At 39.8% G+C, this 24016-nt stretch overlaps 1 protein-coding gene across 3 annotated transcripts in view; it reads left to right on the plus strand.

Annotated features, from left to right (window-relative positions):
• The window catches only part of CDH6 (cadherin 6), a 131084-nt gene that overhangs the window by 72764 nt on the left and 34304 nt on the right, over positions 1 to 24016 (plus strand). For all 3 annotated transcript variants that reach the window (XM_081089708.1, XM_081089709.1, XM_081089707.1), the window contains exon 2: positions 9858 to 10213. In XM_081089708.1, the coding sequence (XP_080945834.1) occupies positions 9986 to 10213 (228 nt within the window). In that variant the 5' untranslated portion in view covers positions 9858 to 9985. The remainder of the gene's footprint in view (positions 1 to 9857; positions 10214 to 24016) is intronic.

Raw genomic sequence — 24016 nt, forward strand, 5'->3', positions numbered from 1 at the left:
AAACTAAGGTACATGAGATTAAGCAATTTTCCCAAGTTCACAGAAACAAATAGGCAGAGTGTGGATTTAAACCCAGGTAGTCCGGCTCCAGCATTGATAATCTCAACCACTGTGCAATCCTGCCGATTAAGGAGTATTAAATGAGAATTGTGAAGTTATATACTCAACCGTTTCAAGTTTGTTGGGTATTTTTTTAACCATAGACTTTCACAGGGAAACATATCCTTCTAAATAGCTAACACCAAATATGAGTGGACCGTGCTAATTTTAGTAATTCTGCATATGCAGTTTTTAACACGGACACACCCTGCCAAGCTAATCCAAAAAGAGGTGGGATATAGCCAAACTAGATGTTCTAGCTCTAGCACACTTAGAAACACTACTTAAATCTGCACCACTTTCAAAGCTCATTACCAACTAAGCAAAATATATATATGTATGTATATATATATATGAAATACTTGACATTTGGTATCTGTGCTATTAAAAACAACTAATATTTAATATTCAAGTGGCAACAGCTTGTAGAGTTTGCACACAACACCCACAAGGATAGATTTTGCTTTAAAATGGCCTTTAGGAGTATGCCTTTTAAACAGCTGACACCTCCATTCTCTGTACCCCCCTTTCCTGCCAGCACCATGGGGCTCTCGGAGTGCTGCTGCGGCCGGGGAATTCTCTACCGCAGGATTTGTCTATGCAAATAATGAGGAATGTGGGAAATTAAGAAAAATGTGATTCCCACTGACACCACCTCAGTTCAATCTCTCCTGTTAATGAATCAATAGATGTCTTAGGAAGGCGTTTCTCCAGACGCTCTCTCAGTCCCCTCTATTCACCATCCACACGAGGAGAGAAGAGTCCTTGTTACCTAATTGAGCATCAGTCATTCCACACCTGTACCAAGGCCATGTGCCGGCAAGCATTCTGTTGCCTGGCATTTTTCCAGGGTGACTAATTGTCACAGTACTAATTTACTCATCTTTGGAATCTTCAACTTCTCCAGCCTGCTGTCAGGAAGATGCATAATAATGGAATAAAGGTTTTCAAATGCTGAACCTTATGAAATATTTTACTTATATTCCAACAGAAAGCTTTCACAAAGCCTTAAGTGGCTATAATTACTTGTTGCTGAGTGGGGGAAAAACTGATCACATACACATTTACCTGGTAGAATAATAGGAGACAAGTGAACAAATCTTTTCTGACAAAGAGAACAAAATTACTGACCAGATTACCTAAAACGTTTATTTATCTGCATTTATTTAGAGTGTACTCTAAAGTTAGATAGATACGAGCCGAGCTAGGACGATGGCCAGGTACAGAAGGTCGCCATGCTAGAAATCCCCAGGTGCCTAGCAATGAGTAATTGTAGGGTAGAACCTCATACCCAAGGTGGCCTTCCCTCCCCTAGCATATCACTGGCAGGTAGTTTGGATGCCCTGACTTTTTCTCCCTAAAGAGATAGCATCTAGGTCTCAGTTGTATTTCAGCTCCCAGCTCAGAAAATCAGCAAAAACAAACAAGTGATGCCACGGTGGATCTCAGGACCAACCGCAATCGATAGTGACCCTGGCACCGACCAATCAATCAGTGGAGACTCAGATCCTCACAGGACACACCTGGAAAACTGCTGAATATTCTATTGAGATATTCACCTGAGACCTCCCCTAAAATCTCCACCCTTATGCCCTTAGGAGGGAGGACCGAACTGTCTCTCCCGGGAGCACATTCCTCTTCTGCATACCTTCCTCCCCTTCTCCTCTGCAAGCCCCTGAGCCTGTCACCTTTACCTTCTTCACGTCTAAGCTCCAAGGACCCTTACTTTGACTCTAAAACTGGTTCCCTAAGCCCATTTCATCTACAAATTACTTCCTCTACCTCTGTGATTGTCCAAATAAATGTTCTCTCGGAGTTTGGGTCTTGGCTCTGAATTCCTTCCTAGCCAGAACTCAAGTACCAAGGTTGCTGAACACAGCTCTGGTCTGACCCCACCGGTCTAACACCTGGTATGGTTCCTGCCACCACCAACAGTACCAGTTTCATTGCTATTATGCTCTACATTATAAAGCACTTTATTTTTTGTTAATATTATTTATGAAAATATTTTTCCTATATCAAACAGTAAGGTGAAGGAGTAATTTGTTAGATTTTTTTTTCAAGAAATATGGAAAAGTTTAGGAAGGAGATAGAAGAAGATATTACTTTAATTATAAAAAATAGTAAACCAATTTGTGACCTTTTTGCCAAACAATCTGGCCCAATAATTTTTTTTTTTATTTTAAGTACATTTTTATTGGTTTAAGAGAGGAAGGGAGAGGGACAGAAAGATAGAAACATCAATGATGAGAGAGAATCACCGATCAGCTACCTCCTGCACACCCCACACTGGGGATCAAGCCTGGGACCCGAGCTTGTGTCCTGACTGGGAATGCAATTGTTCGGTCCAGAAAAGCAGCAAAACCACACAAGTGATGCAATGACTGCCTCAGGACCAACTACATTGACTAATGACCCCCAGCCTGGCACCAACCAATCAGTGGAGACCAGGCCTCTGAAAAAGCACACCTGGAAAACTCATACGTATTCCATTGAGCCCCTCCCCTGACACCTACCCTAAGATTTCTACCTACAAGGGAGAGATACATATGCTCAGGGTGAAGGATCCAGCACACACTCTCCCCCAGAGGAACATGCCCGCACCACTTCCTTCCCACTTCTTTCCTCTAAGGGACCCCACAAGGCTTGCAACTAGGGGAGCAATGGACAGCAGCAGCTCATCCAGGCTAAGCCCCTAACCTTCTCCAGGCCCCCCTTTCTCTGACTTCTCAGTGAGCCAAAGCAGCCCAGCCTGGGCTCTCCTGTTACTTCTCCTATGCACCTTCCTTGCTTCACTATCCTAAGTTTATTTTTGCTGTGGCAAATAAATACTTACTTTGCTACACTTTGTCTCTTGATTGAAATCTTTCCTTCAAGAAGACAAGACCTGAGATCTCATTGCTTTGTTGGTAACATATTTGGTGCCGCTACCCAAATTGCTCTTACTGTAACTCGGATTGTTTTATCACTGGTAAGCCAGTCGTCCTCACCACCTTGGCTTGAAGGACATGACTCACTGTGTTCTCTTTCCTCCCTGCATCTTCTCCTCTGGCCATGGGTTCTCTCTCTCTCTCTCTCTCTCTCTCTCTCTCTCTCTCTCTCTCTCTCGATTACCACGCTGTGTGGGCACATGATGAGCATTTAAAAGCCATTAGGCCACTCACTGCTAGAAGACTCCTATGACGGGATGAGTTGGTCATGGACCAGGAAAAGGCACCCCACTGACCGCCAGCCAATGTCCATGCACCCAGGGACACTGTAAGATCACACAAAGCCCTTCCCCATGGCTTTTCCCTGTCAGGTACTAGCTCTAACAGGAGAGAGGGAGAGAGAGAGAGAGAGAGAGAGAGAGAGAGAGAGAGAGAGAGAGAGAGATCTTGCCCTTTGGCTGGAAAGATGTTCTTTTCTTCCCTTTCTCTTCCTTCCTTTGTGCTGAGTTAAATTCATGCTGACTCTCTTTGGGCTTTTTAGCTTTTTTTTTTTTTTTTTTTGAAATCCTCAAGATAGATCTAAAGATTAAGGGTTGAGAAGAACCTAGGCTATAGATAAGGGTCAAGATATCTAAGGACAGGAAAAAAAATGGATGGCTGGTTTCTAACTTTGGCTTTTCAATTGGAATTTCTGAGGGTCTGAATAAAACCTTTTACCACATAAATGAGGGCTGAACTATGAAGCTGAGGGACACATCCTCTCTCCAGCCCAAATCGTAGGCATTCTTAGGCGACTAAGAAGCTCTGTGGAGGAGTCAGAGGATATACCTCAGGACATGCAGGAGTCCCACAGGGAATCCCAACTCAACTGCTTTTAATTATTTGACTCAACCAGTGAGTGCCCATAAAGGTTGGTTACCTAGCACTCCAAATCCTCACAGCTGTCTTAGAAAGCCGGGGAGAGAAACTGAGGCACAGAGGAGGGTTTGAGATGACTCAAGAGATAAAAGTCCCGATGGGTTTGCAAAGGAATTTAATTTAACTGTTAAGAGAACATGGTCCTGGCCTTTCTAACCTATTCCAATTAATCTACCTACTGGTTTCGGGGAGCAAAACCACAGAATTACTAAATAGGGTATGCTGGGAAACTCCTGTAGGGGGTCTGTTTTTATTGTAGAAAGCAGAGTCACCTATTGTAGAGAAGGGTCATAGAAAACTGAAATGGGACAAAAGAGGGCCCCAGAGCAGAAGATGGCAACTTCTTCTGCATACTGTTGTCTCCAGTGGGTCCCCCACCTTTTCTGGGAGTTTCCAAAGTTAATGAAAAGACAACAAGGAGTCAGCTCCTTGTCCCTGATGTCAGGCACTGCCCGGCTAGGCTTCCTTATACATCTTGAGGAGTGGGAAAGATAAGAGAGGCACTGGCAAGCTCATTTGCTCAAGACTGGGGTGTGTACCCAAACCCCAGCAGCAAGGGGTCTGAGAAGAGAAAGATCCCATCAGTGAGTTTAGGGACTCAGTCTCTCGCACAGGACTGGGGGCAGGTTAGCTGAGTCTGGAACCCTGGGCACGAAGCAGGGGACACTCCTTCAAGCCCGCTATAGGCAGGGGATGTAAAATGGGGATGTCTGTTTCTTCTATAGTCTTCTCCCTTCTCTTCCAGACGGGAAACCAACCCTCCATTCCTCAGGACTCTCCCCTAGAATGCATCCTCAAGCACTGGTCAAAAATGTGACTCCCAGACCTTAAAGAAAAAAAGATTAGTCTTGTTTTGCAATACAGCATGGCCCCGATACAAACCAGGGAACCAGGAGGCCTGGCCAGAGAATGGAAACCTTAATAAAGCACCATTCTCCAGCTAGATCTTTTCTGCCATCATCAGGGAAAATGGACTGAGGTCCCCTACGTCCAAATCTTTATGGCCTTAAGGAACAATCCAGCCCTTTGTAAGATTTGCCAGTCCCAGGGAAATGGACAGAGGTCCCATATACCCAAGTCTCTCTTGCTCTAGGGATGACCCTAAGCTATGTACTACCTGTAAACTACATCTCTCTGTAATTGCTACAGAACCTGGAAGAAAAATATACCCAGATTTTGGAGGAGGGCGGGGGGGGCATTCCAAAAAATGAGTGAATAAATTGGTCAGTTCTTTGCCTACATTTGGGTGGCAACCCAATTCTTGAGATATTAGAAAACCACTGTCCTGGTTTTACAAATGAAATCTTCACAGGGCCAGAGTTGTGGTTCCAAAAACAATTCAAAGGCCACCAAATCTTACTGGTACCATTTTTTTAAATGCAAGTTTCTAAGAGGTAATTCTTATTTTAAAGGGAAAAAAAAAAACCTTAGTCATCTGAGCAACAAATTAACTTTTTTCAGCTGGTAAATACTGATTGCTAGCTAAGTCTTAAGTTCACCTACTTTTGGCCTTTTATTACTAAAAAAGCTAAAAAATAGCTTTAGAGCTATCAATAAATGTGTTATACTTTGTTAGATGTCTCTTACAGATATGAGTATTTGCCAATAAAAGAGCCTATGTTTCTAGAAGCCATAAAATGTATTTGCCAATCTAAACAATGCTAATTGCTTACTTTTAGTTGTCACTAAAAAAAAAAACACCTTTCTAAAAGTTAAGAATTCAAATAAAATTGAAAAGAAACTGTATGGTTTGGTAATAGAAGTTATAAAATATGGCAATGCAGTTTTGAAGGACAAGGATTGAAAATGAGTTGTTCTAGACCAGTGGTTCTCAACCTGTGGGTCGCGACCCCTTTGGGGGTTGAACAACCCTTTCACAGGGGTTGCCTAAGACCATCGGAAAACACATATATAATTACATATTGTTTTTGTGATTAATCACTATGCTTTAATTATGTTCAATTTGTAACAATGAAAATACATCCTGCATATCAGATATTTACATTACAATTCATAACAGTAGCAAAATTACAGTTATGAAGTAGCAACGAAAATAATTTTATGGTTGGGGGTCACCACAACATGAAGAACTGTATTAAAGGGTTGCGGCATTAGCATTAGGAAGGTTGAGAACCACTGTTCTAGACCGTCAAACCGCAGAGGGAAGGGGGGGGGGGTTGGGGGGGGTTGGGGGGGGGCGGGCTAGTAAAAGATCAACCAAAGGACTTGTATGCATGCATATAAGCATAACCAATGGACAGAGACACTAGGGGGGCGAGGGCATGTGCTGGGGGGGGATGGGGATAGCCAGGGAGAGGTCAATGGGGGAAAAAGGAGATATATGTAATACTTTAAACAATAAAAGAATTTTTTAAAAAAGAAAAGAAAGAAAAAGTTGTTCTAAAGCTGGTTATTTCTAAACGGGAAAAAGATTTGTGATCACAGCCAACCTTCTACAGTCTTCTTAAAAGTTGTCAAAAGCAAATGAAAAAGATTTTGTTCCTTTTCTACAGAAATTAGTAATTTGGATGATTTTGAGTATGTGTATGGTCTTTATGTGATATGTGCTCATCTGTATTATATGTGGTGTGTTTTCTGTCTCCACATGGCATAACTAGGGTATAATATTTATTGGTTAAGAAATGAAATATTTATATAGATTAATCAGGATCCTGTGTTCTTGAAAAAATATTTAATGTTAAAACCAGTTTAAGTTATATTAACATCTTTTAAAGTCATTATTATAAAATATGTATTTGTTTTACCTGGGTTTATAAAAAAATGTATATTATAATCTTTTGGTTGGTTGTTTGACAGCCTTACCAAAGTTTAAATTTTAAGAAATATTTTTTAACTGAGAAATGACTTTGAGTTATTCCAATGGGCCCCTGGAATGCTTCAAAAATTAGTTCTCTCTCCTTATAAAGAGAAGTTTTTGAGCTAGTTGGGGCTATTTAGTATGCTTAAAATTACATGGAAAGCTTTGCCAAATAAAATAACAATAATAATAGTAATAATAACTATGCTTTATTATATACATATATTTTTATTAAAATGGATGTCCTAAAATTTTCAGCCTGCCTTAAGAAGGAACTTGCAAAATTCAAAGCCAACTTCAAACAAAAAAACTCTCAGGTGCCCTGTCAGTGACACCGGGCAAGCTAAGAGTGATGGCCCTGTGGAGGCATCCAGCATCGTATTCCACGTGTTTGTGGTCCACACATTGGAAGTCTATGATTGTTTTCGATGTTCAGAGCGCACATGTAGTATTTTTAAATCTTACATACTATTTGTTCTTTATATATTGAAATTGTGTATAAAACCTAAAAATGTGGGTTTTGAGTCATTTCACAGTAATTATTATTTACCAAGAAATTGTTATCTTGAAGAGTTTTATCTTACAAAGAAAAACAGAGTTCTTTATCAATTGCATAATAATCAGGTCTATAACCACATCATTCTAAGTTGTGTCATTTACAGACAGTCATTGTTTTGCTCTGATGCATTTGCAAATATGTTCGTTACATCCTTGGAAAGGTCCATGAAAGGGACTCTGACTTCCTCTAAATTACAGGTTTCTAAACAAGTCATATCTTTAAACTAGATGATTTATAGAACGCTAAGAAATAACTGGATTAATAAAAATACTGGCAAATAATCAGAATAAACAAAAATTGGTTTTGTGGGAATGAATGGACTGAGCATAATTATAATTCTATTATTTTGTTCAAAATATTGCTGATTTTAAAATCTTTTGTTTTCCATATATAAGAAAACTTGTTTTTACCCTACAGCAATTTGGTAAATTATATCCTCATAGCTCTAGATGGTTTTCTCAGTGGTTAGAGCATCGGCCCTCAGACTGAAGGGTCTCAGGTTCAATTTTGGTCAAGGGCATATATCTCAGTTGCAGGCTCAATCCAGGCTCAATCCTCAGCCTGGGTGGTGCATGCCCAGTTGGGGTGTGTGCAGCAGGCAACCAATCAATGTGTCTCTCTTACATTGATGTTTCTCTTCCTCTGTGTGGCCCCTCCCTTCTACTCTCTCTAAAAATCAATGGGGGTAGGGGGATATCCTTGGGTGAGGATTAACAAAACAAAACAAAAAAATTACACCCTCATAAACAATATTGAAGCATTTATATTTTCCTCCCTACCTAATCCCTCCAGATTTGGCAACTCTTAATGAGTGAGTATTATTATTTTCATGGCAATACACTTCTTGCATGAACTCAATAAGACCAACTTCCAATTGCGGTTTTATTAGCCACGACTTTGACTGGAATGTCATGCCTAAGAGAGATATGCCTGAACACTGCATGCATATCACTGGAAAGCCTTAAGGAATGAATATTGACTTTTGTTTTGTTTTTTGTTAATCCTCACCTGAGGACATTTTTCCATTAGTCTTTTAGAGAGAGCGGAAGAGAGAGGGAAAGACAGAGAGAAACATCGATGTGAGAGAAACACATCGATTGGTTGCCTCCTGTATGCGCCCTGACTAGGGCCTGGGCCGGGGAGGAGCCTGTGAGCAAGGTATGTGCCCTTGACCGGAATGGAACGTGGGACCCTTTGGTCTGCAGGCGGACGCTCTATCTACTGAGCCAAACTGGCTAGGGCTGAAGATTGACTTTAAAGCCAAAAAGATAACATCTAGGCCTCAGTTGCATTTCAGCTCCAGACCCAGAAAAGCGGCAAGATCAGAAAAGTGTCTCTGTGGCTCAGGACCAACTGCAGTGACTAATGCCCCCTGCTCTGGCACCAGCCAATCAGTCAGTGGAGACCACAACCCTGAAAAAGCACATTTAGAAAGCTGATAAAAATTTTATTGAGAGCACCCCTATGATTCCACCTGCAAGAGAGAGATGGATATGCTCAGGATGAAGGACCCGGCACACACTCTCCCCCAGGGGAACATGCCCACTCCATTTCCTTCCCCACTTCTTTGCTCTAAGGGACCCCACAAGACTTGTAACTAGGGGAGCAATGAGCAGCGGCAGCTCAGACCGGGCTAACCCCCTTAAACCTGTCTCCAAGGCCCTCTTTGCTCTGACTTCTCAGTGAGCCAAAGCAGCCCAGCCTAGGCTTTCCTGTTGCTTCTTCTATGCACCGTCCTGGTTAAATATGGGAAATATTGAATTAAATATAGACTTACCATCATCATTACAAAATTTCACTTCAGAAACTTCAATATGCTAATATGCACTCTGAAGAGAAGGTGTATGGCCTTTTCAAACTTATTTGGCCCAGACTGTTCTATCAGCTCATCTCCAAAGCCAAGAGACTGTAGAACAGGCTCTACCTGGACTTGTCCACACATCACAGACACTCACTACATTCTAGCAAAATTTCAACACTATCCGCTCTCCATTGAATTGAAACTGTCTGTAATATTCTTTGCCTTAGACTTGTTCATGAGGGTAAATATGCAAATATAGGGTGTCCCAAAAAATGTATACACACATTTTGAATAATTATAAAGGCATTGTTTATTAAAATACATTCCATTTTCAAAATTGAGCCATTGGCCGTTAAAGTGTGTATACATTTTGGGGGGACACCCTGTAGAATCAGAAACACAAACTCATTTCTTCTCACTAGATCTCAGCCCAGGTGCCCAGAGTACTGAAATCAGCCACTCTGGCAGGTTGACCTACAGCAACGCTATCACTTAAATTAGGATTTTTAAGTGATAGAAGAGGAGGAAGGAAAACAAGCCGCTTCCTACTGGCCCTGTGCCTTCCATTTAGCACATCTAAAGGACCATTTTTCCTCATTTCGAAACTGATAGCCAACTTATTCTTGTTGTCTTGCTATTTAAATGTCTGTCTTCTTTTGCCAGAGCTTATTTACTCTAACACTGAATTTTAAGCATCTCTAAAAACACTTGATATGTTATTATTCTTTCCAGATAGCCTCTGAGAGGCACACAAAGAACGTTCAGGAAGAAAGGAGGAATGACGCTGAATACAGTGCAGTGAACAAAAGGAGCTTCAAGGAGAGGCGCCCCGCTGCCCAGAGCCTGGACCGTGTCTCAGAATGAGAACTTACCGGTACTTCTTGCTACTCTTTTGGGTTGGTCAGCCCTACCCAACTTTCTCAACTCCGTTATCTAAGAGGACTAGTGGTTTCCCAGCAAAGAAAAGGGCCCTGGAGCTCTCTGGAAACAGCAGGCATGAGCTGAACCGTTCGAAAAGGAGCTGGATGTGGAATCAGTTCTTTCTCCTGGAGGAATACACGGGATCCGGTAATCAGTATGTGGGCAAGGTAGGATTCCATGGGGTGCTCTGACATGGTGGTTTTAAAAGCCTGAAGAAGTTAACTGCTAGCAGACAGACGGGGAGGATGTGCACTAGTCCTCAACGCAGTAAGAACTGTTGCTTATCTGGTAAGAGTTCTTTTCCCACTCGAGTCGTTTCAGGTAGAGGACTGTGGCAAGAAGCTGAGAAATGTTAGCACTCTTACAAAGAGAGAGAAATGCCCCGGTGGGAAATGAAACACCCACAACCATCCGCACAGGATTATCATAAATCCTTTAATTTTTACTGTAGCTGGAAAAATATGGCCCAGCTTATTCTATGAAGCTGGAGGTATTAAAAATAGGAACAGAGCGATTAAGCCGTAAGGAAAGGCAGGTCCCTTTTTCTCCGTCTGAAAGCAAACATTCTGAGCTTTTGTTCTTTGGCCGGGTTCAAGTTAACTATTTCTTAACTCTGATACCTACAGTGCCGGCCATTCTCTGACCTAATGGAGCCCTTTGCCCTCAAAACCCTCCACCGCCTTAGGTTGGCTGTTGGGACTGCTGCTGCCAGTTTGTCTTGTCTCAGCTCATTGGCAAGAACTAGGCATTTCAAAGACTTGTGGTTTAGCCATGGCGAGGTGCACAGAAGAGACAAATGGTTATGGGGAGGTGCTATTTCCAAATATCATCTGACCATTTTACTGACTCCAGAAAGTGGGATGAGGAGGCGTTGCTTCTGATCGCCCCGAGCCAGGGCTGGCGCTGAGTCAGGGAAACAGCTTGGTTACGCTGTCAGCCTGAGTTTCCCTGACATTTTATCATCAGCTCCATTCGTGTTGCAGAATATCTGCATACTGTAAAGATGTGAAAAATAAAAAGCCAGGGATAAGGGTTTGAACTTTGTGAGTTCTGTGTTTCATCATATGGTGTTGATAAGAAAAATCATCGTCACACGCCCTGTACGTAAACAAACTGGGGATGAGTGTGTAACAGAGATGATAAACATCTTCGTTTATGATTGCAGCTACGATTTCAGACATCAATAGTAGTGTCTGCAAATTGCATAAATTTTGCAGATTCCAAGGGCTGTGTGGTCACACTTCAATCTGTTGTCAAATAGCCCTGAAGAGCCATGTGCAGAGCAGTCTCTTTAAGTATTTACCACTATCAGTGAGGGAGAGCCAGCCATGGCTTGGGCTGAGGTAACCAGGCTTAGTTCCAATGAAGTGAATAATTAATATGGAATAAAGTAGGAGAGGAAGTACTCGGTGAAGGGGTGAACATCAACACAGATCCCCAAGGGCCTAGCCTTGTATTTGCTGTGAAATTCACACGCTGTGCGGCTGCTGAAGACAGTCCGCGTGCCTGTACTTCTCTCTGTTTCTCTTGTGAAATTTGAATAGCGCTGCATTAAAATTTAGGGTAATGGTTGTAGAAACATTAATAATCCTATCATCTTTAAAGCACTTTCTAGAATACAAATAACTACTGTCATAGAAGTTTTTCAAGTATTTTGTCTAATTGACCCTCCTCTTTCTCTTTTCTGCTTTTTCCTCTCAAATGGTGATGCCCTTGTACAACAAAAATACCATGCATTTTTAAAGAAAGGCAGGCTATTTCAGGACACTAGGAGCAGCAGTGAACAAAACCGGCTAGGAATCTGCTCTAGGATTATAATTGCGGGAAGTAGTATTGCCTCAGGGAAAAGTCGTGAGCTGTGGCCCAGGGCCAGCGATTAACCTTCCAGGCTTCAGCTTCTCATCTAGAAAACAGCAATCCCTTGCTTCCTGGAGTTGCCGTGTAGTTTAAGTGAGATGAGAACTAGTGGCTGGCACATAGTAGGGGCATAAAGAAGTTGTTATTGGTGAAAAACCCACTGTATGCTCTCTATTACATTTATTGATAATGCATAGAAGTGGAATGTTGATTTTTATATCATTTCCAAAGTAAAATGAGGTAACTGATGGATCTCTCAATGGGTGGGAAATGTAAAGGAGAGAGGCCAAATCCCTTTACAGTCACAGCTTCAATCTGATTGGTTGGATTGGGATATTTTATTAGCAGCAAGATAAATTTCCCTGCCTTGCCTTCGCCTGCCCCTCCCCCACCTCCAGGAAGCTGTAACACAGAAGAGAGCACTAGTTGGAGAAGAAAGTCAAGGGCAGGGATTGAGTAGTGGGCAGCCTTGCTTCATCTGATGTGTGTGAGAGGTATTCGTGCACTATTCATAGGGCATTTTCCCAAATCTGCCTTTGGAGTTATGTATCATCAATAGACAAAAGGAAGACTATAATGTGCTTCGTGCCACAATAAGAAAAAAAATAAATAGACAAAAATAAATAAATAAAATAAAATAAACGGGTTGGGTTCCTCATATAGCAACTAGTTGGTCCACTTTTAATAAATATGGAATAAAACAGAAACCAATGAGACTATCCAGATCCATAGGGTCAAGAAGCTTTTGAAAACAAAATTTTTTTTCAAGATCAGGCAATAGCAAAGTTTCCAAATTTTCTCAATTCACAATGTCCTTAATGTATCAATCATTTTTTTCACGGTGTCCTTAGGTCAAAAGAAATAGTTAGGTCCAAACAATTTACTAAGTATTTATGTTCTAAAAACAAATAACAGTTTGACAAACATACGCATCAGTTAACAGAAAAAAAAATTGTATTTCATTCTTAAATAACCACAGTTACTTACTAATGGAAGGTGTGTGCCTTCCGGGCACTGCACAACTTCTCAGGCTGGACGTTTCCTTTTCCACATTGATTTTTGCATATACCTGCCTTCTGCTACAGTGCTGGGGGCAAGGCAGCTTCATAAATACATAACATCATCAAAAGAAATGTAGCACCACCTACTGTTGAAACTGTGAACTACTCTGAGCTAGTACTTCACAAGATGTCTGACAGAGACAAGGGTTTGTTGCATTATTTCCCTGGAAATTTTTAAACATTTTTCTGGTGCCACAGTGAGTTCATTGCTACACCCCAAGGTACCTCAGTGAACACTCTGGGAACCATTAGACAATAGTCAGATTCCCATGTAAAGGTATATAAAGGCTAACTGAACCTTATCCCTGGTAAAAAATAGTTACTTAGAGCCTCTTCTTGAGGCCTAAAACTGAAAAGATTAATAGTACAGGTAATGGGTAGAAGCGTTAACTGAGGAAAAGTAGTGCAGTTGAGCAAATAACACTTAAAGTAGAAGAAAAGTGTTTTTACATGATAAACATTTGTTTGTATTTGTATTTGTGTTCATTGGTTCCAGTTATTCTGGGTTTAAGTCAATAGAGATGACAGTGACAATTGTGGAGCAAGGAAAATTTGAGAATTGGTGTGGGAGCAAAGGGCTGTCGAGAGTCCAAAGAGAAAAAAAAGATAGGGTCACATGAGCATCCAAGAAGCAGGAGAAGACAGAGTTGGAGGCTGGATGACAGTAAAGTGAATAGACAAGATCGTACTTAAAACTTGAAGTGCAAGCGAGAGCAGTAAGACCTTCCTCCTTTTCCTGTCTAATACTCCTCAGCATCTCACTCATGGCCATACGATGAACAGAGACACAAACATGGACTCTGCAGGTTAGGCAGGGAGGCACTTACTGCGAACAGCTGAGATATTAACAACCCAAACTCTGATCACCTAGAATGGTGGTGGCAGGTAGGGGTAACCAGGTAGGAAGAAGTGGTCCTGTACTGGGTAAGAGTTTGTGAGCTTAAGATAGATACAGATACAGATAAGGAATGTGATTTTTTTCTAAAATACATGAATATTTGGATGCTGATTTACCATAAGCAGCATCTATGTCACCTGGGCACTCATTAGAGATGCAGATTCTTGGGCCCCACCTGAGAAGCTGCATTTCAACAAGAGCCCCAGGTGAACTGTATGCACATTCAAATTTGACAAGTGCTGCTTTTACAAATACTTTGCCTGGGTCTCCCCTCCCCAGAGATTCTGATTGACTTGGTTTTTAATTAAGTATTTATGAATTTATGATTCCAATATGTGACAAAATTTGAGAATCGTTGCCCTAGGAGAATATTATCGGCAATAATTATAACACAACATGGCAAGTTCAGTGATAAACGTCTGATGGAAATATAAGAGAGAGGGCCAACTGGGAGCGGGGTTCAGCAGAGCTTCCTGAAGGAGGTGATGATGTTGAAGAACCGCTTCAAGGTGTCAGCTCGCACAGCAGAGGGAGAATTACCAGGACTTCCCAAATAATTGGATGCCAAAGGAGAGAAAGCCAAAGGTTCAGAGATTTCTATTCAGAATCAGACCGTGATTCTATTAGAATCACTAATGCCGGCACAGGAAACAGAAAGAGGTGCATATTTTCTCGTCCAGGTTTTCAGGGAAGAGTGTACGATTTAATACAAAATCTAATTAGGTTATTTTTGGCTTATAGAAAAATAAGAAGAAAGCATCATAATTTCACACTTTCAGAAAAACACCATGCCTTCCTGCCAGCTTTAGGTAATGTAGCAATTCCTTGGTGACAATCAGTCTATAGTGTGAGATTAAGCTCAATAAGAAAGAAGAACAGAGGCAGGTATTGATTAGATGTTCGAGGCACAGGCATTAAAACATAGATAAATATATTTTTAAACCTCACAACTATGCACAATATGAGGCAAAAGATTCACATATTGTCATTAAACAGACCCCAGCGAAGCTTAATTTTCTTGTCTCCTCCACTTGATCCTTCACAATGTTCTTTGTTCTCTTCTTCCACACAATGTGCACCTAAAACTAATCTCCATTAGAAGCGTTCGAGAAGCTCCTACTTTTGGTAACCTACCAGGAGATCTGTTTTCATGGACTTTGGTGAACCGTAGATTTTCATAGATATTTTCTGATGCTAGTTTTTTGGAAGTTGGTGATGGTCTTCTTTGGCAGAGCTTTCCCCAAAACTGGTAACTGTGCTTTTTAAAATATCAGGGAAATGTGGCTTCTATTTGATACTCTGATGTACACGTCTTCTTAATAAGTCTTTCTCTTGAGTCTTTAAAATTAGTATTTACCCAGTTCAACGAAGCCAATATTCTTAGGATGATTGGACAGTAATGTTTTAATGGCCCATAAAAATAAAAGTTGTCAGCCAAATACACCTTTATAATGAGGGATGAATAATTATTTGTTCCTATAATTACATGATCCAAAAATCAGTCAACATAAAGCAACATATTATATACATTCTGAAAGACCATTTAAAAGATGCGGTAATTAAAATATTGCTTTATTATATTCTTTTTTTCTGAAAAGAGCATAAACTTAAGAATAGAAACCTCCTGGTGCTAATTGGATGGGTGATTCAGAGACTCATTTAACCCCCTGTTAACTTCAAACAGCATCATCGGTGAAAGCCTTATCACAGTAGCCTTTACTGAGCATCACTTTGTTCCAGACACGCTGCCAAGTGCTTCAGGTGTATTATCTCATTGAACCCTCACAGCAGCCTTAAAGCCCACATGTTAGTTATATCCCTGTTTTACAGATGAGTAAACCAAGGCTCAGAGCAGTCCGGTATTTTAATCCAAAGTCTCACACTGCCGGAACCTGGCAGTTGGCCTCTGTCTGTTCAGTTATCTCCCCACTCGCACACACCACTGCTTCGCAGAGCCAGGGCAAGGCACCAAGGAAAAAACAGACACACAACATACTTTGGTGTTCAATGATAGAATTCAATTCAATGTCACAAATACCTACTGAGAACCTGCTGTGGGGCGGCCATGAGGAGAGAGAGAAAGAATTTTTTTTAAAGACTGCTGTTAAAGAGCTACCCAAATATGTTTGCGTGAATATTTTGTGTCTTCCTTTTATTTTTGCTTTATTTTAATTTCCAGAACACATCAGTGACATTCAAAATAGTTACATGTGAGGATTTTAAAATTAGATATGTACTTATTGGTCTTTTGGGTCATCATGATGAAAAGTCTCTTTTTTTTTTTATTTCTCTTGATAACCTTCTCTAAACTTCAATGACCTGCAATCTTTTCTCCCTGAGGCAGGACAAGTGCCTTGAGCACATCTTTCTTCTTCATCATTTAAATTTAATGTTCAGCCATTTAACACTTTTATATTTCAACTGATGGTATATTTCAGAGAACGTGCATTCACTTGCTTGTTGGATGTCCTTTTTTAAAATGTCTCAAGAAGTAACTTCCCAACTGCTAATATTGGTAGTAATCCTCATTTTGTTTCTACTACCAGCCAACTAATTCCAATGCCTTAGTGACAAAAGCTTCAGTTTGCCATCTGATGCTAAGAAAATGTCCCGTTTAATAGCAATTCCCCGAGTCGCGAGCTCCCCTCTCTGCACAGTTGCTCATGTAGAGAGCAAAACAGTTAAAATGTCTGGCCTTGGTCACAAACCCAAAGGCAACTTTCAGCTTCCTGGGTCACACAGAGTAAAGTACAGAAAGCCAACAATGACCCAATCCAGAATCCTCCAACTTCCAAGTCATTATGCCTGTGGAATCCTATATCTTTCTGCTTATAATTCAATTTGTTCAAAAAAATAAAGGGATGAAGGTGAATAAAAGAGAGTTAAGGGTTTAGATTCTTTTTGTCCCCACTGAGCTATTTTACTTCCACGCTCTACCAGTCAAACAGAGCTAGAGGTTGTTGGAAGGTTATAGAGACTCTACATGCTCATTATAACAAATCCCCCAGAATCTAGCCCATGGACATTGTTAAGTAGTTCTTCACTGATTGCCTTAACTTGTTTGTACTACTGTTGAACCGTGTAATTCTTGATTTGCACCAGAGTTCTTCATTTTTTTTATCATATTATGGATCTGCCATAGCAAATATTCAGAGTGTCCACATCTAGTTTATATTTCTTTTAAAATCAAAATCCCTAATTACAATTTTGACTGAATTTTATTGCAAAAAAATTAAATTAAAAATCCCTAACATATGTGTGTAATTAACAGTCAATAGGTTCTTAAACCACAGTCTTTTTCATTTCCATTGATATGAATGACAGCATTAGAACATTATTTTAAATATGACAAGACAAGTATATATTATAACCAGAATTATAAATTTAACTATTAGAGGGCAGTACCTCTCTAGTCAAAATTAAATATATCTTCCTAATGTTCTTTTTTTTTTTTTTTTACCAAAAATAAACAGGTTTTTGATAGGGGTTCTGCCTTTTATAACCTTCATCAAATTTAGGGATTATGTTTAGATCTTAATGTGTCATTGGAAACTCAAGAAGGCATCTCTTTTTGTGTAGATGTAGACTGCTGGTAGCAACTCCCCCTTCCTATAAGCCTTCATGCAGTCAGTTATTAAGACGACAATGCAATATAATCCCAATGAGCATGCTAAGTATGCCAGTATTCTTTCCGAACCTATCTTTCCCTCGGGAATTGAAGAAGGGGCTGAAGGAAAGTACAGAATTCCCCAGAAGAGAATAAGAGATTTTTTTTCTTATTGCCATTATTGATAAATAAGTAAAAGTAACACGTATTCTCAAAGGTAATATGAGGCATCAAATTTGAAATTATGCAACCTGCAATAAGAAGAAAAGCAGCATGCCAAAATATCTCACTGGAAAAATATTTATAGTTTCTTCCAGTTTTCCATTCACAGAGAATGCATGTACACAAGAAAAGAGAGGCACTTTAAAAGATTAAAACGTATACATGTGTGAAATATATGAATAAATATTTTAGGTGCATTGGTGTATTTCAGCAGACCTGAGGGCAGTAATAAAAGCATAACAAAAAGCTTGAAATATCACTCTGGATGTGGGATTTAATGCTGACTAGAGGGAACAGATATTGGAGTTAAGAAGGCAATTGAAGAAGTTATCTCAGCTATGGCATTTTCGAATAGCTTTGGAAAGAAAATGCTTTTCATTCATTCAACAATTACTCACCAGAGTGCAAAGTTAATAGCAGAGGCAGCCTGCCTATGTTTGAGCCACAGCTACACTGACTATCTAGGTATGGTGAGCAAGTTACTTAACCCCTCTCTGCCCTCAGTTTCTTTAACTGTTAAATGAAGGGAGTAATAAAGTCATTGAGGTGAGGCTTAAATAAGTTAATACACAGAAAGGGCTTAGAATGGGCCTGGTGTATCATAGGAAACTAAGGGAAGACCAATACCAGGCAGGATGGCTCCCTGCTACCAAGTGCGCTTCAAAGAAAGAAAAGGTGAAGGGAAGGAAGAACCGAAGGTGCCCAGAACATCCCACTAAGGTTCTGCCTCCTTCAGGGAAGCCAAGCATCATGGGTCAGGAGATGGTGTCAAAGCAGCTAAGGCATCTGCAAATATGATTGATTAATCAACCGCAATTCTGAAGGCTAAGCATACATAAAAATACCAAGTTTTCTTTATTATCCCCACCGAACAAAAAATAAAACGCACACTACGATCACATTAGTGTGCATTTGTGTTCAATCTTGGTAACTTTTCTTCATCCTCCTATTAAGGCTGCTTATCATTTATTTCATTTTAAAGCATCAGTTTGCACCACAATTTAGAGTTTATATTATTTAAATTACTGTGAAATGTTAAGTGTCCCGGTAATTCAAAAAATGACTATAGTACTTCAGGCATCCTAATATCTCAAGTTGGAGTTATCATAATTAAGTTGGAATGACATTACAATCTCCTTATATTATTGAATCAAAGTTTTATTGTGGGAAAACTACTCTTGATTTACTTGTTTAATTACCCTGAATGCTTCACATTTTAGAGCAAAATAATGAATTTCTTGTTTAAGGTTGAATTTTTGGCCTTCAATAATTGAGTAGTGTTTTATATTGGATCCCAGCACTGCTCTTTCGATTGGTACTTTAGATATTAAATTTATACCTTTGAATACTTATATCTTTGTAAACTCTGCAAGGCCCTAGGCTACACATCTTGCTCATCTTTGCATCCTCCAAGGTGCCTGGCACAGATTTCGCACATTGGAAACGGCCAAGTATTCCTTAATTAAGCTGCAATGACCACAAAAGATGAAAATCTGCTATACTGTCTGAAAACTGCCTCCCACTTTATTGGCGTGAATGGTTTGATATGGATATCATTGGTGGTGCTTTGTGTCATTGAATTGACAACTGAAAATCTAGTCTTTAAAGTTCAAGAATATATAAACAGTAAACATATAAACCAAATTTATTATGAAAGTCTTTCCATGGAAACTACCTCTGAAATTTTCCCATCAAAGTGACACAAAAATTTACAATACAATAGGATAAAACTCAAGCTTCCTTAGTGCAAACCAGAGAAACTAAAGACAACACAGTTGTATGTGCATGAACTAACAAGAAAGACAAAAAGGAAATATATAGCAAGTAGTATCATATCATAAAAGTTGGCTCCTTTAAGACTTTTACAAATGAAAGCCAAACATTATTTGGGGTCTCAGTAGAAGAAAGTTTGAAACAAAATGAGAAAAAGCCAGAGTTAACCAATAGAAAACAAACTTCTTTCTCTTAAAATTCCTAAGAAAGTACAGAGTGCTCAGTAAAAGAGAAATCATTTAAGGCCTGAGAACGATGATTGCAATGATTCACAATAGATCAACGATCAAGACAAATGTGATAATACAGGGAGAGAAAAATTCTATATAATGACTAATTCTTTTTTTACCAACTATATTTTCTTCTAATCAACATATTTTAATTCTCACAGGAAAAATCATCATCTCTGGAGAATAATCTCATCTTTATTCTTTCTACTATTTATGTTAAGTACAATTCAGAAGAGAAACATAAAAGAGGAGATGCAAAGAAAATTTGCTTTAAAATACAGACATGTAAAACTGTAGCATGCTTTTATTGTTTTCTTTTCATAAATTGGAAAGCATAAGAATCTGGCTCATTGCCTTCCTTAATCTATAGCCTGGGGCTACATCCCCCACGCTCCCCTTCCAAATACCCTCCAGGAAGAGAGCGTCCCTTTTAAAAATCAAGTAAAGCTTTTTTTTTTTTTTTTTTTTTTTGCATCTTCTCTAAGTTTGAGATTATTTCCAAATAAAAGATTTTTTAAAAATTAAAAAATAAAAAGCAAGGCAGAATGGATTATAAGAAATTACTTTCTGATCCTATTTGTATTTTGAGTGTTCTATCCATCCTCCCACCTATGTGTATTATGTAAAAAGAATAAAAGGGGGGACTATTTACCCTGTGTTAAAGCTATGATCTTGGTGATTACCGATCCACCGGCCTCTTAAAGTGAAATGTAGTTTTAAAATTAAAGAAATTAGGTGACTTGGGCAAACTTGAGTGGCAGTACTTTGTTCAGTTTTATCTCCTTTTCAGCAGTCTACACATCACTGACTTCAGTTTTACAGTGATAATGTGGCAGTGTGAAGCAAACCATCAAGCAACTTCTAAGGGGGGGGAGGGGGGGGTAGAATGGACACACAGCACAAGGGAAGACATCCCCTAGCAGGTGGAGGCAGCATGGATCGTTTTTAGCAGTTTCACTGCAGACAACTGGTCATGAGATAAGGAGCAGTGATGATGTTATCTCACATTGTATCAGGCACTACAGTTTAGGGCATGCTCTCTCACATGTAAGAGAGATTCACGGGAGCATGCCTCCACTTGAGGAAGCCAGAATCCAGCTTTTCTGATATGGTTACATCAGACACTCTTCCCTAAAACCATATTATTAAGATATTAACATAGCAGAGAGCCATTTCAGATATGGTGGGCACATGAAATGATAGCACACAGGCTTAGGGGTTGGAGCGCTAAAGTTCATCATTGTGAGGACACTTACCCAGTTTGGCCATTGGGACCGTTCACATTTCTCTTCACTGATTGTTTCACAGTTAGTTCCCTTAAAGAAAAAAAAAGAATTGTTCAAATCATTTAAGAATGTATATGCTAGTTCCCAAGCAAGGAAATCTAATAAATGAACTCATAATCTTCTCTCCTAGAAATGCTCACCATTATTTCCTTGACTGTATGAGTAGGTTACAGAATTCAATTTAATCATCATTTCCTGAGCACATATGGGATGCTTGAGAGCTTTGAATTTGAATAAAAAATAGTCTCTCCCTCAAGTAAACTACTTGTTTTATGAAGACATGGCTTTAACTTTTTAAAGCCCAAGTAAGAGTCAACATAACATTATTATATCTAATATGATTTTTATCTTTGAAGAAAAACATATTTGAGGAAAAGTCCATTAGCCAGTGAGAAACATAATTTTTTAAAACTCTGCTGCTTGATTTCTTGTGTCTTAAATGTCTGCATTTATCTATAAATATTTTCTTCCAAATGTAGTGTCAGAGATAGAGAGAGATGAAACGCTAAAATTGAACTGGAATGCCCTGAGTTCCCGGGTTCTTGTCTCGATGGTTTTGAAGAACGAAGCCACGGATGAAAGGTGACAGGTGAAAAGTACAGAAACCTTATTGCAGGCAGACGCTACCTCTAAAACCTAATTCTAAATTCTAAGCCTGAGACTCTGTCCCTCCTGGACGGACAGAGGGGCCCCTGAGAAGGGTGACCGCTGCTCTCTTTGTCTTGAGGCATTACATAGGCTGCAGTTCTTTGTCTGAACCTGCCCCTTCTTATTGGTCATTGTGCTACATAGAGTTAGCTTTCAAAGCTCAAAGCCCACGTGGTGTCCCCCATTCTCTCTCCCCCTTATCTTGTTGCTTGGAGTCACCGTTGATTTATCTTATAGCTCTCCCAGTTGTGTTGGCAGAGAAAGCCTTATCTCATGGCCCTCCCAGCTACTCAGGTCAGGGCTACTTTTGGTCTAACTTACGGTAACTCTAATGGCTCAGGCTCGAGATGCCTTTTGGTTTATGGCTGTTTTTAATTGCAGGGGTCAGATATATTTCTATTTGCCTATTCCATTTCTCTACTCTCTGTATAAGTAAGATAAACACCCTGGCATCTTCAAGTCTCCATTCTGTATTCCTTCCCCCATAGGCCCTTTTTTATTCCTAACCTAAACCTGCCTAATTAAGCTAGCTAGCTAACACTTTCAGAGAAAGGGAGAGAAAGAAGGGGAGTGTGTGTGTGTGTGTGTGTGTGTGTGTGTGTGAGTGTGTATCCTTAGCTTTGTCAATTGCTGAAAAGATTACAGTATGAGGCAAAAAAGCAGGATTAAAACTGGTGAGTTACAGTGCCTTGCTAAATCAATTTTTGACTGGGTATCTGGCTCTCAACTTGATTTACCGCTGGCATTTTGAAAATGAAAATGTTAGACTAAGCAAGAGTTGAGACTAATGTCTTCATCTGCCGAAGACCTTGGACATCCAGAGCCAAGCACAAGGCAGGAGTAAACAATGCCTTTTGGGGGAAATAACTACATGCAGTGAATAAACCAAAAGGCATTTGTTTAATTGATAAGTCCAAAATGAACAATAACCTCTATGACAGCTTGTATCATTTGTGCCAATAGAATTTACAAATAACTTAGCCTGGGGCCTAACATAATAAATACAAGGAATCGGGAAACTTTTGTAATCATCCTGGAAAGTGTTGTTCGACAGTATGTGCTCACGTGAGCGAGCATAGACTTTGGAGTCAGGCCGATCTTGGCATCCTTCCTGGCTCTGCCCTTAACTTTCAGTCAGTTACTTAACCTCCCTGGCCTCAGGTTCTCTGAAAAAAAAAAAAAAAAAAAGGGAGAAAGTAATGCTTGTCTCCTGGAGTTGTTATGAGACTTAGTTGATGTACCTATCACACAAGGCACTTAAGCAGTACCAGACACATAGTGTCCCCAAAGGTTAGTTTTCTTCCCTCTTCACTGGGATTCTTGAACTGAAACCATATACAGTTTCAGTTCACCTTGAATCCCAGAGATAAGAAACAACGGTCATCGTTTTCTATTTCTGCTGTTAACAAGTTACACAAATTTAATGAATTAGAACAGTACACATTTATGATCTTGCAATTCAAGAAGTCAAAAGTCTAACATGGGTTTCCCTGGGCCAAAACCAAGGTGTCTGCAAGGTGTCCTTCTGGAGGCGCTAGGAGAATCCCTCCCCTTGCCCTTTGAGCCTGCATTCCTTGATTCGTGGGCCCATCCTTCCCGTTCGAAGCCGGCAGTGTAGCATCTTCAAATCAATCTCTCCGCTTCATTGAACATTTCCTTCTCTGACTCCCTGCCTTCCCTTAAAAGGACTCTGGTGATTATGTCCCGATCTGAAGAGCTTTATCTTAATCACACCTGTATATCCTTTTTACCTTTAAGGGATCATAGTCCCTGGTTCTGAGAAGTAGTACAGGAACCTCTTTGGGAGACCCATTATTCTGCCTACTACATCTACTACAACCTAAAGTTTTGTTCACTTACTAGTTACTTTGTTACTTTTGACATTAAATTCAAAGTACTGAGTGTAAAAGATAAATGTCAAGGATATGAATAAATTTTTCTTGAGTTTAGATTGAAATTTTTTTCACTTTTAGAACTTTTTCAAAAAATTCTCCTCCACATAACACGTCTTTTTCAGTGGCTATTAAATCTAACAAAACATAAAAGATGGAATTGAGTGGGGTCATGTGTTATCTCTATAAATGCAGAACTCTTTATGATATAATTTGAATGAATTTTTAAAGTTATAAGGTACATAATAAGAAAAAAAAAAAGATGGGAGGAGAGAAAGATGATAGATAGTAGATAGATACAGAATTCCATCAGTGGCTCTCAGTGGAGACAATTTTGTTCTCTCAAAGGACATTTGGCAATATACGGAGACGTTTTTTATTGTCACAACTTGAAAGCTGCTACAGGTATCTAGTAGGTAGAGGTCAAGAATGCCGATAAGTAGGACAGGTACCTCTACAAAGAGTTACCCAGCCCAAACTGTCAATGGTGTAGAGG

This window comes from Myotis nattereri (genome assembly GCF_964212035.1).
Source record: "Myotis nattereri genome assembly, chromosome: 4".
In the NCBI taxonomy this organism is placed as follows: domain Eukaryota; kingdom Metazoa; phylum Chordata; class Mammalia; order Chiroptera; family Vespertilionidae; genus Myotis; species Myotis nattereri.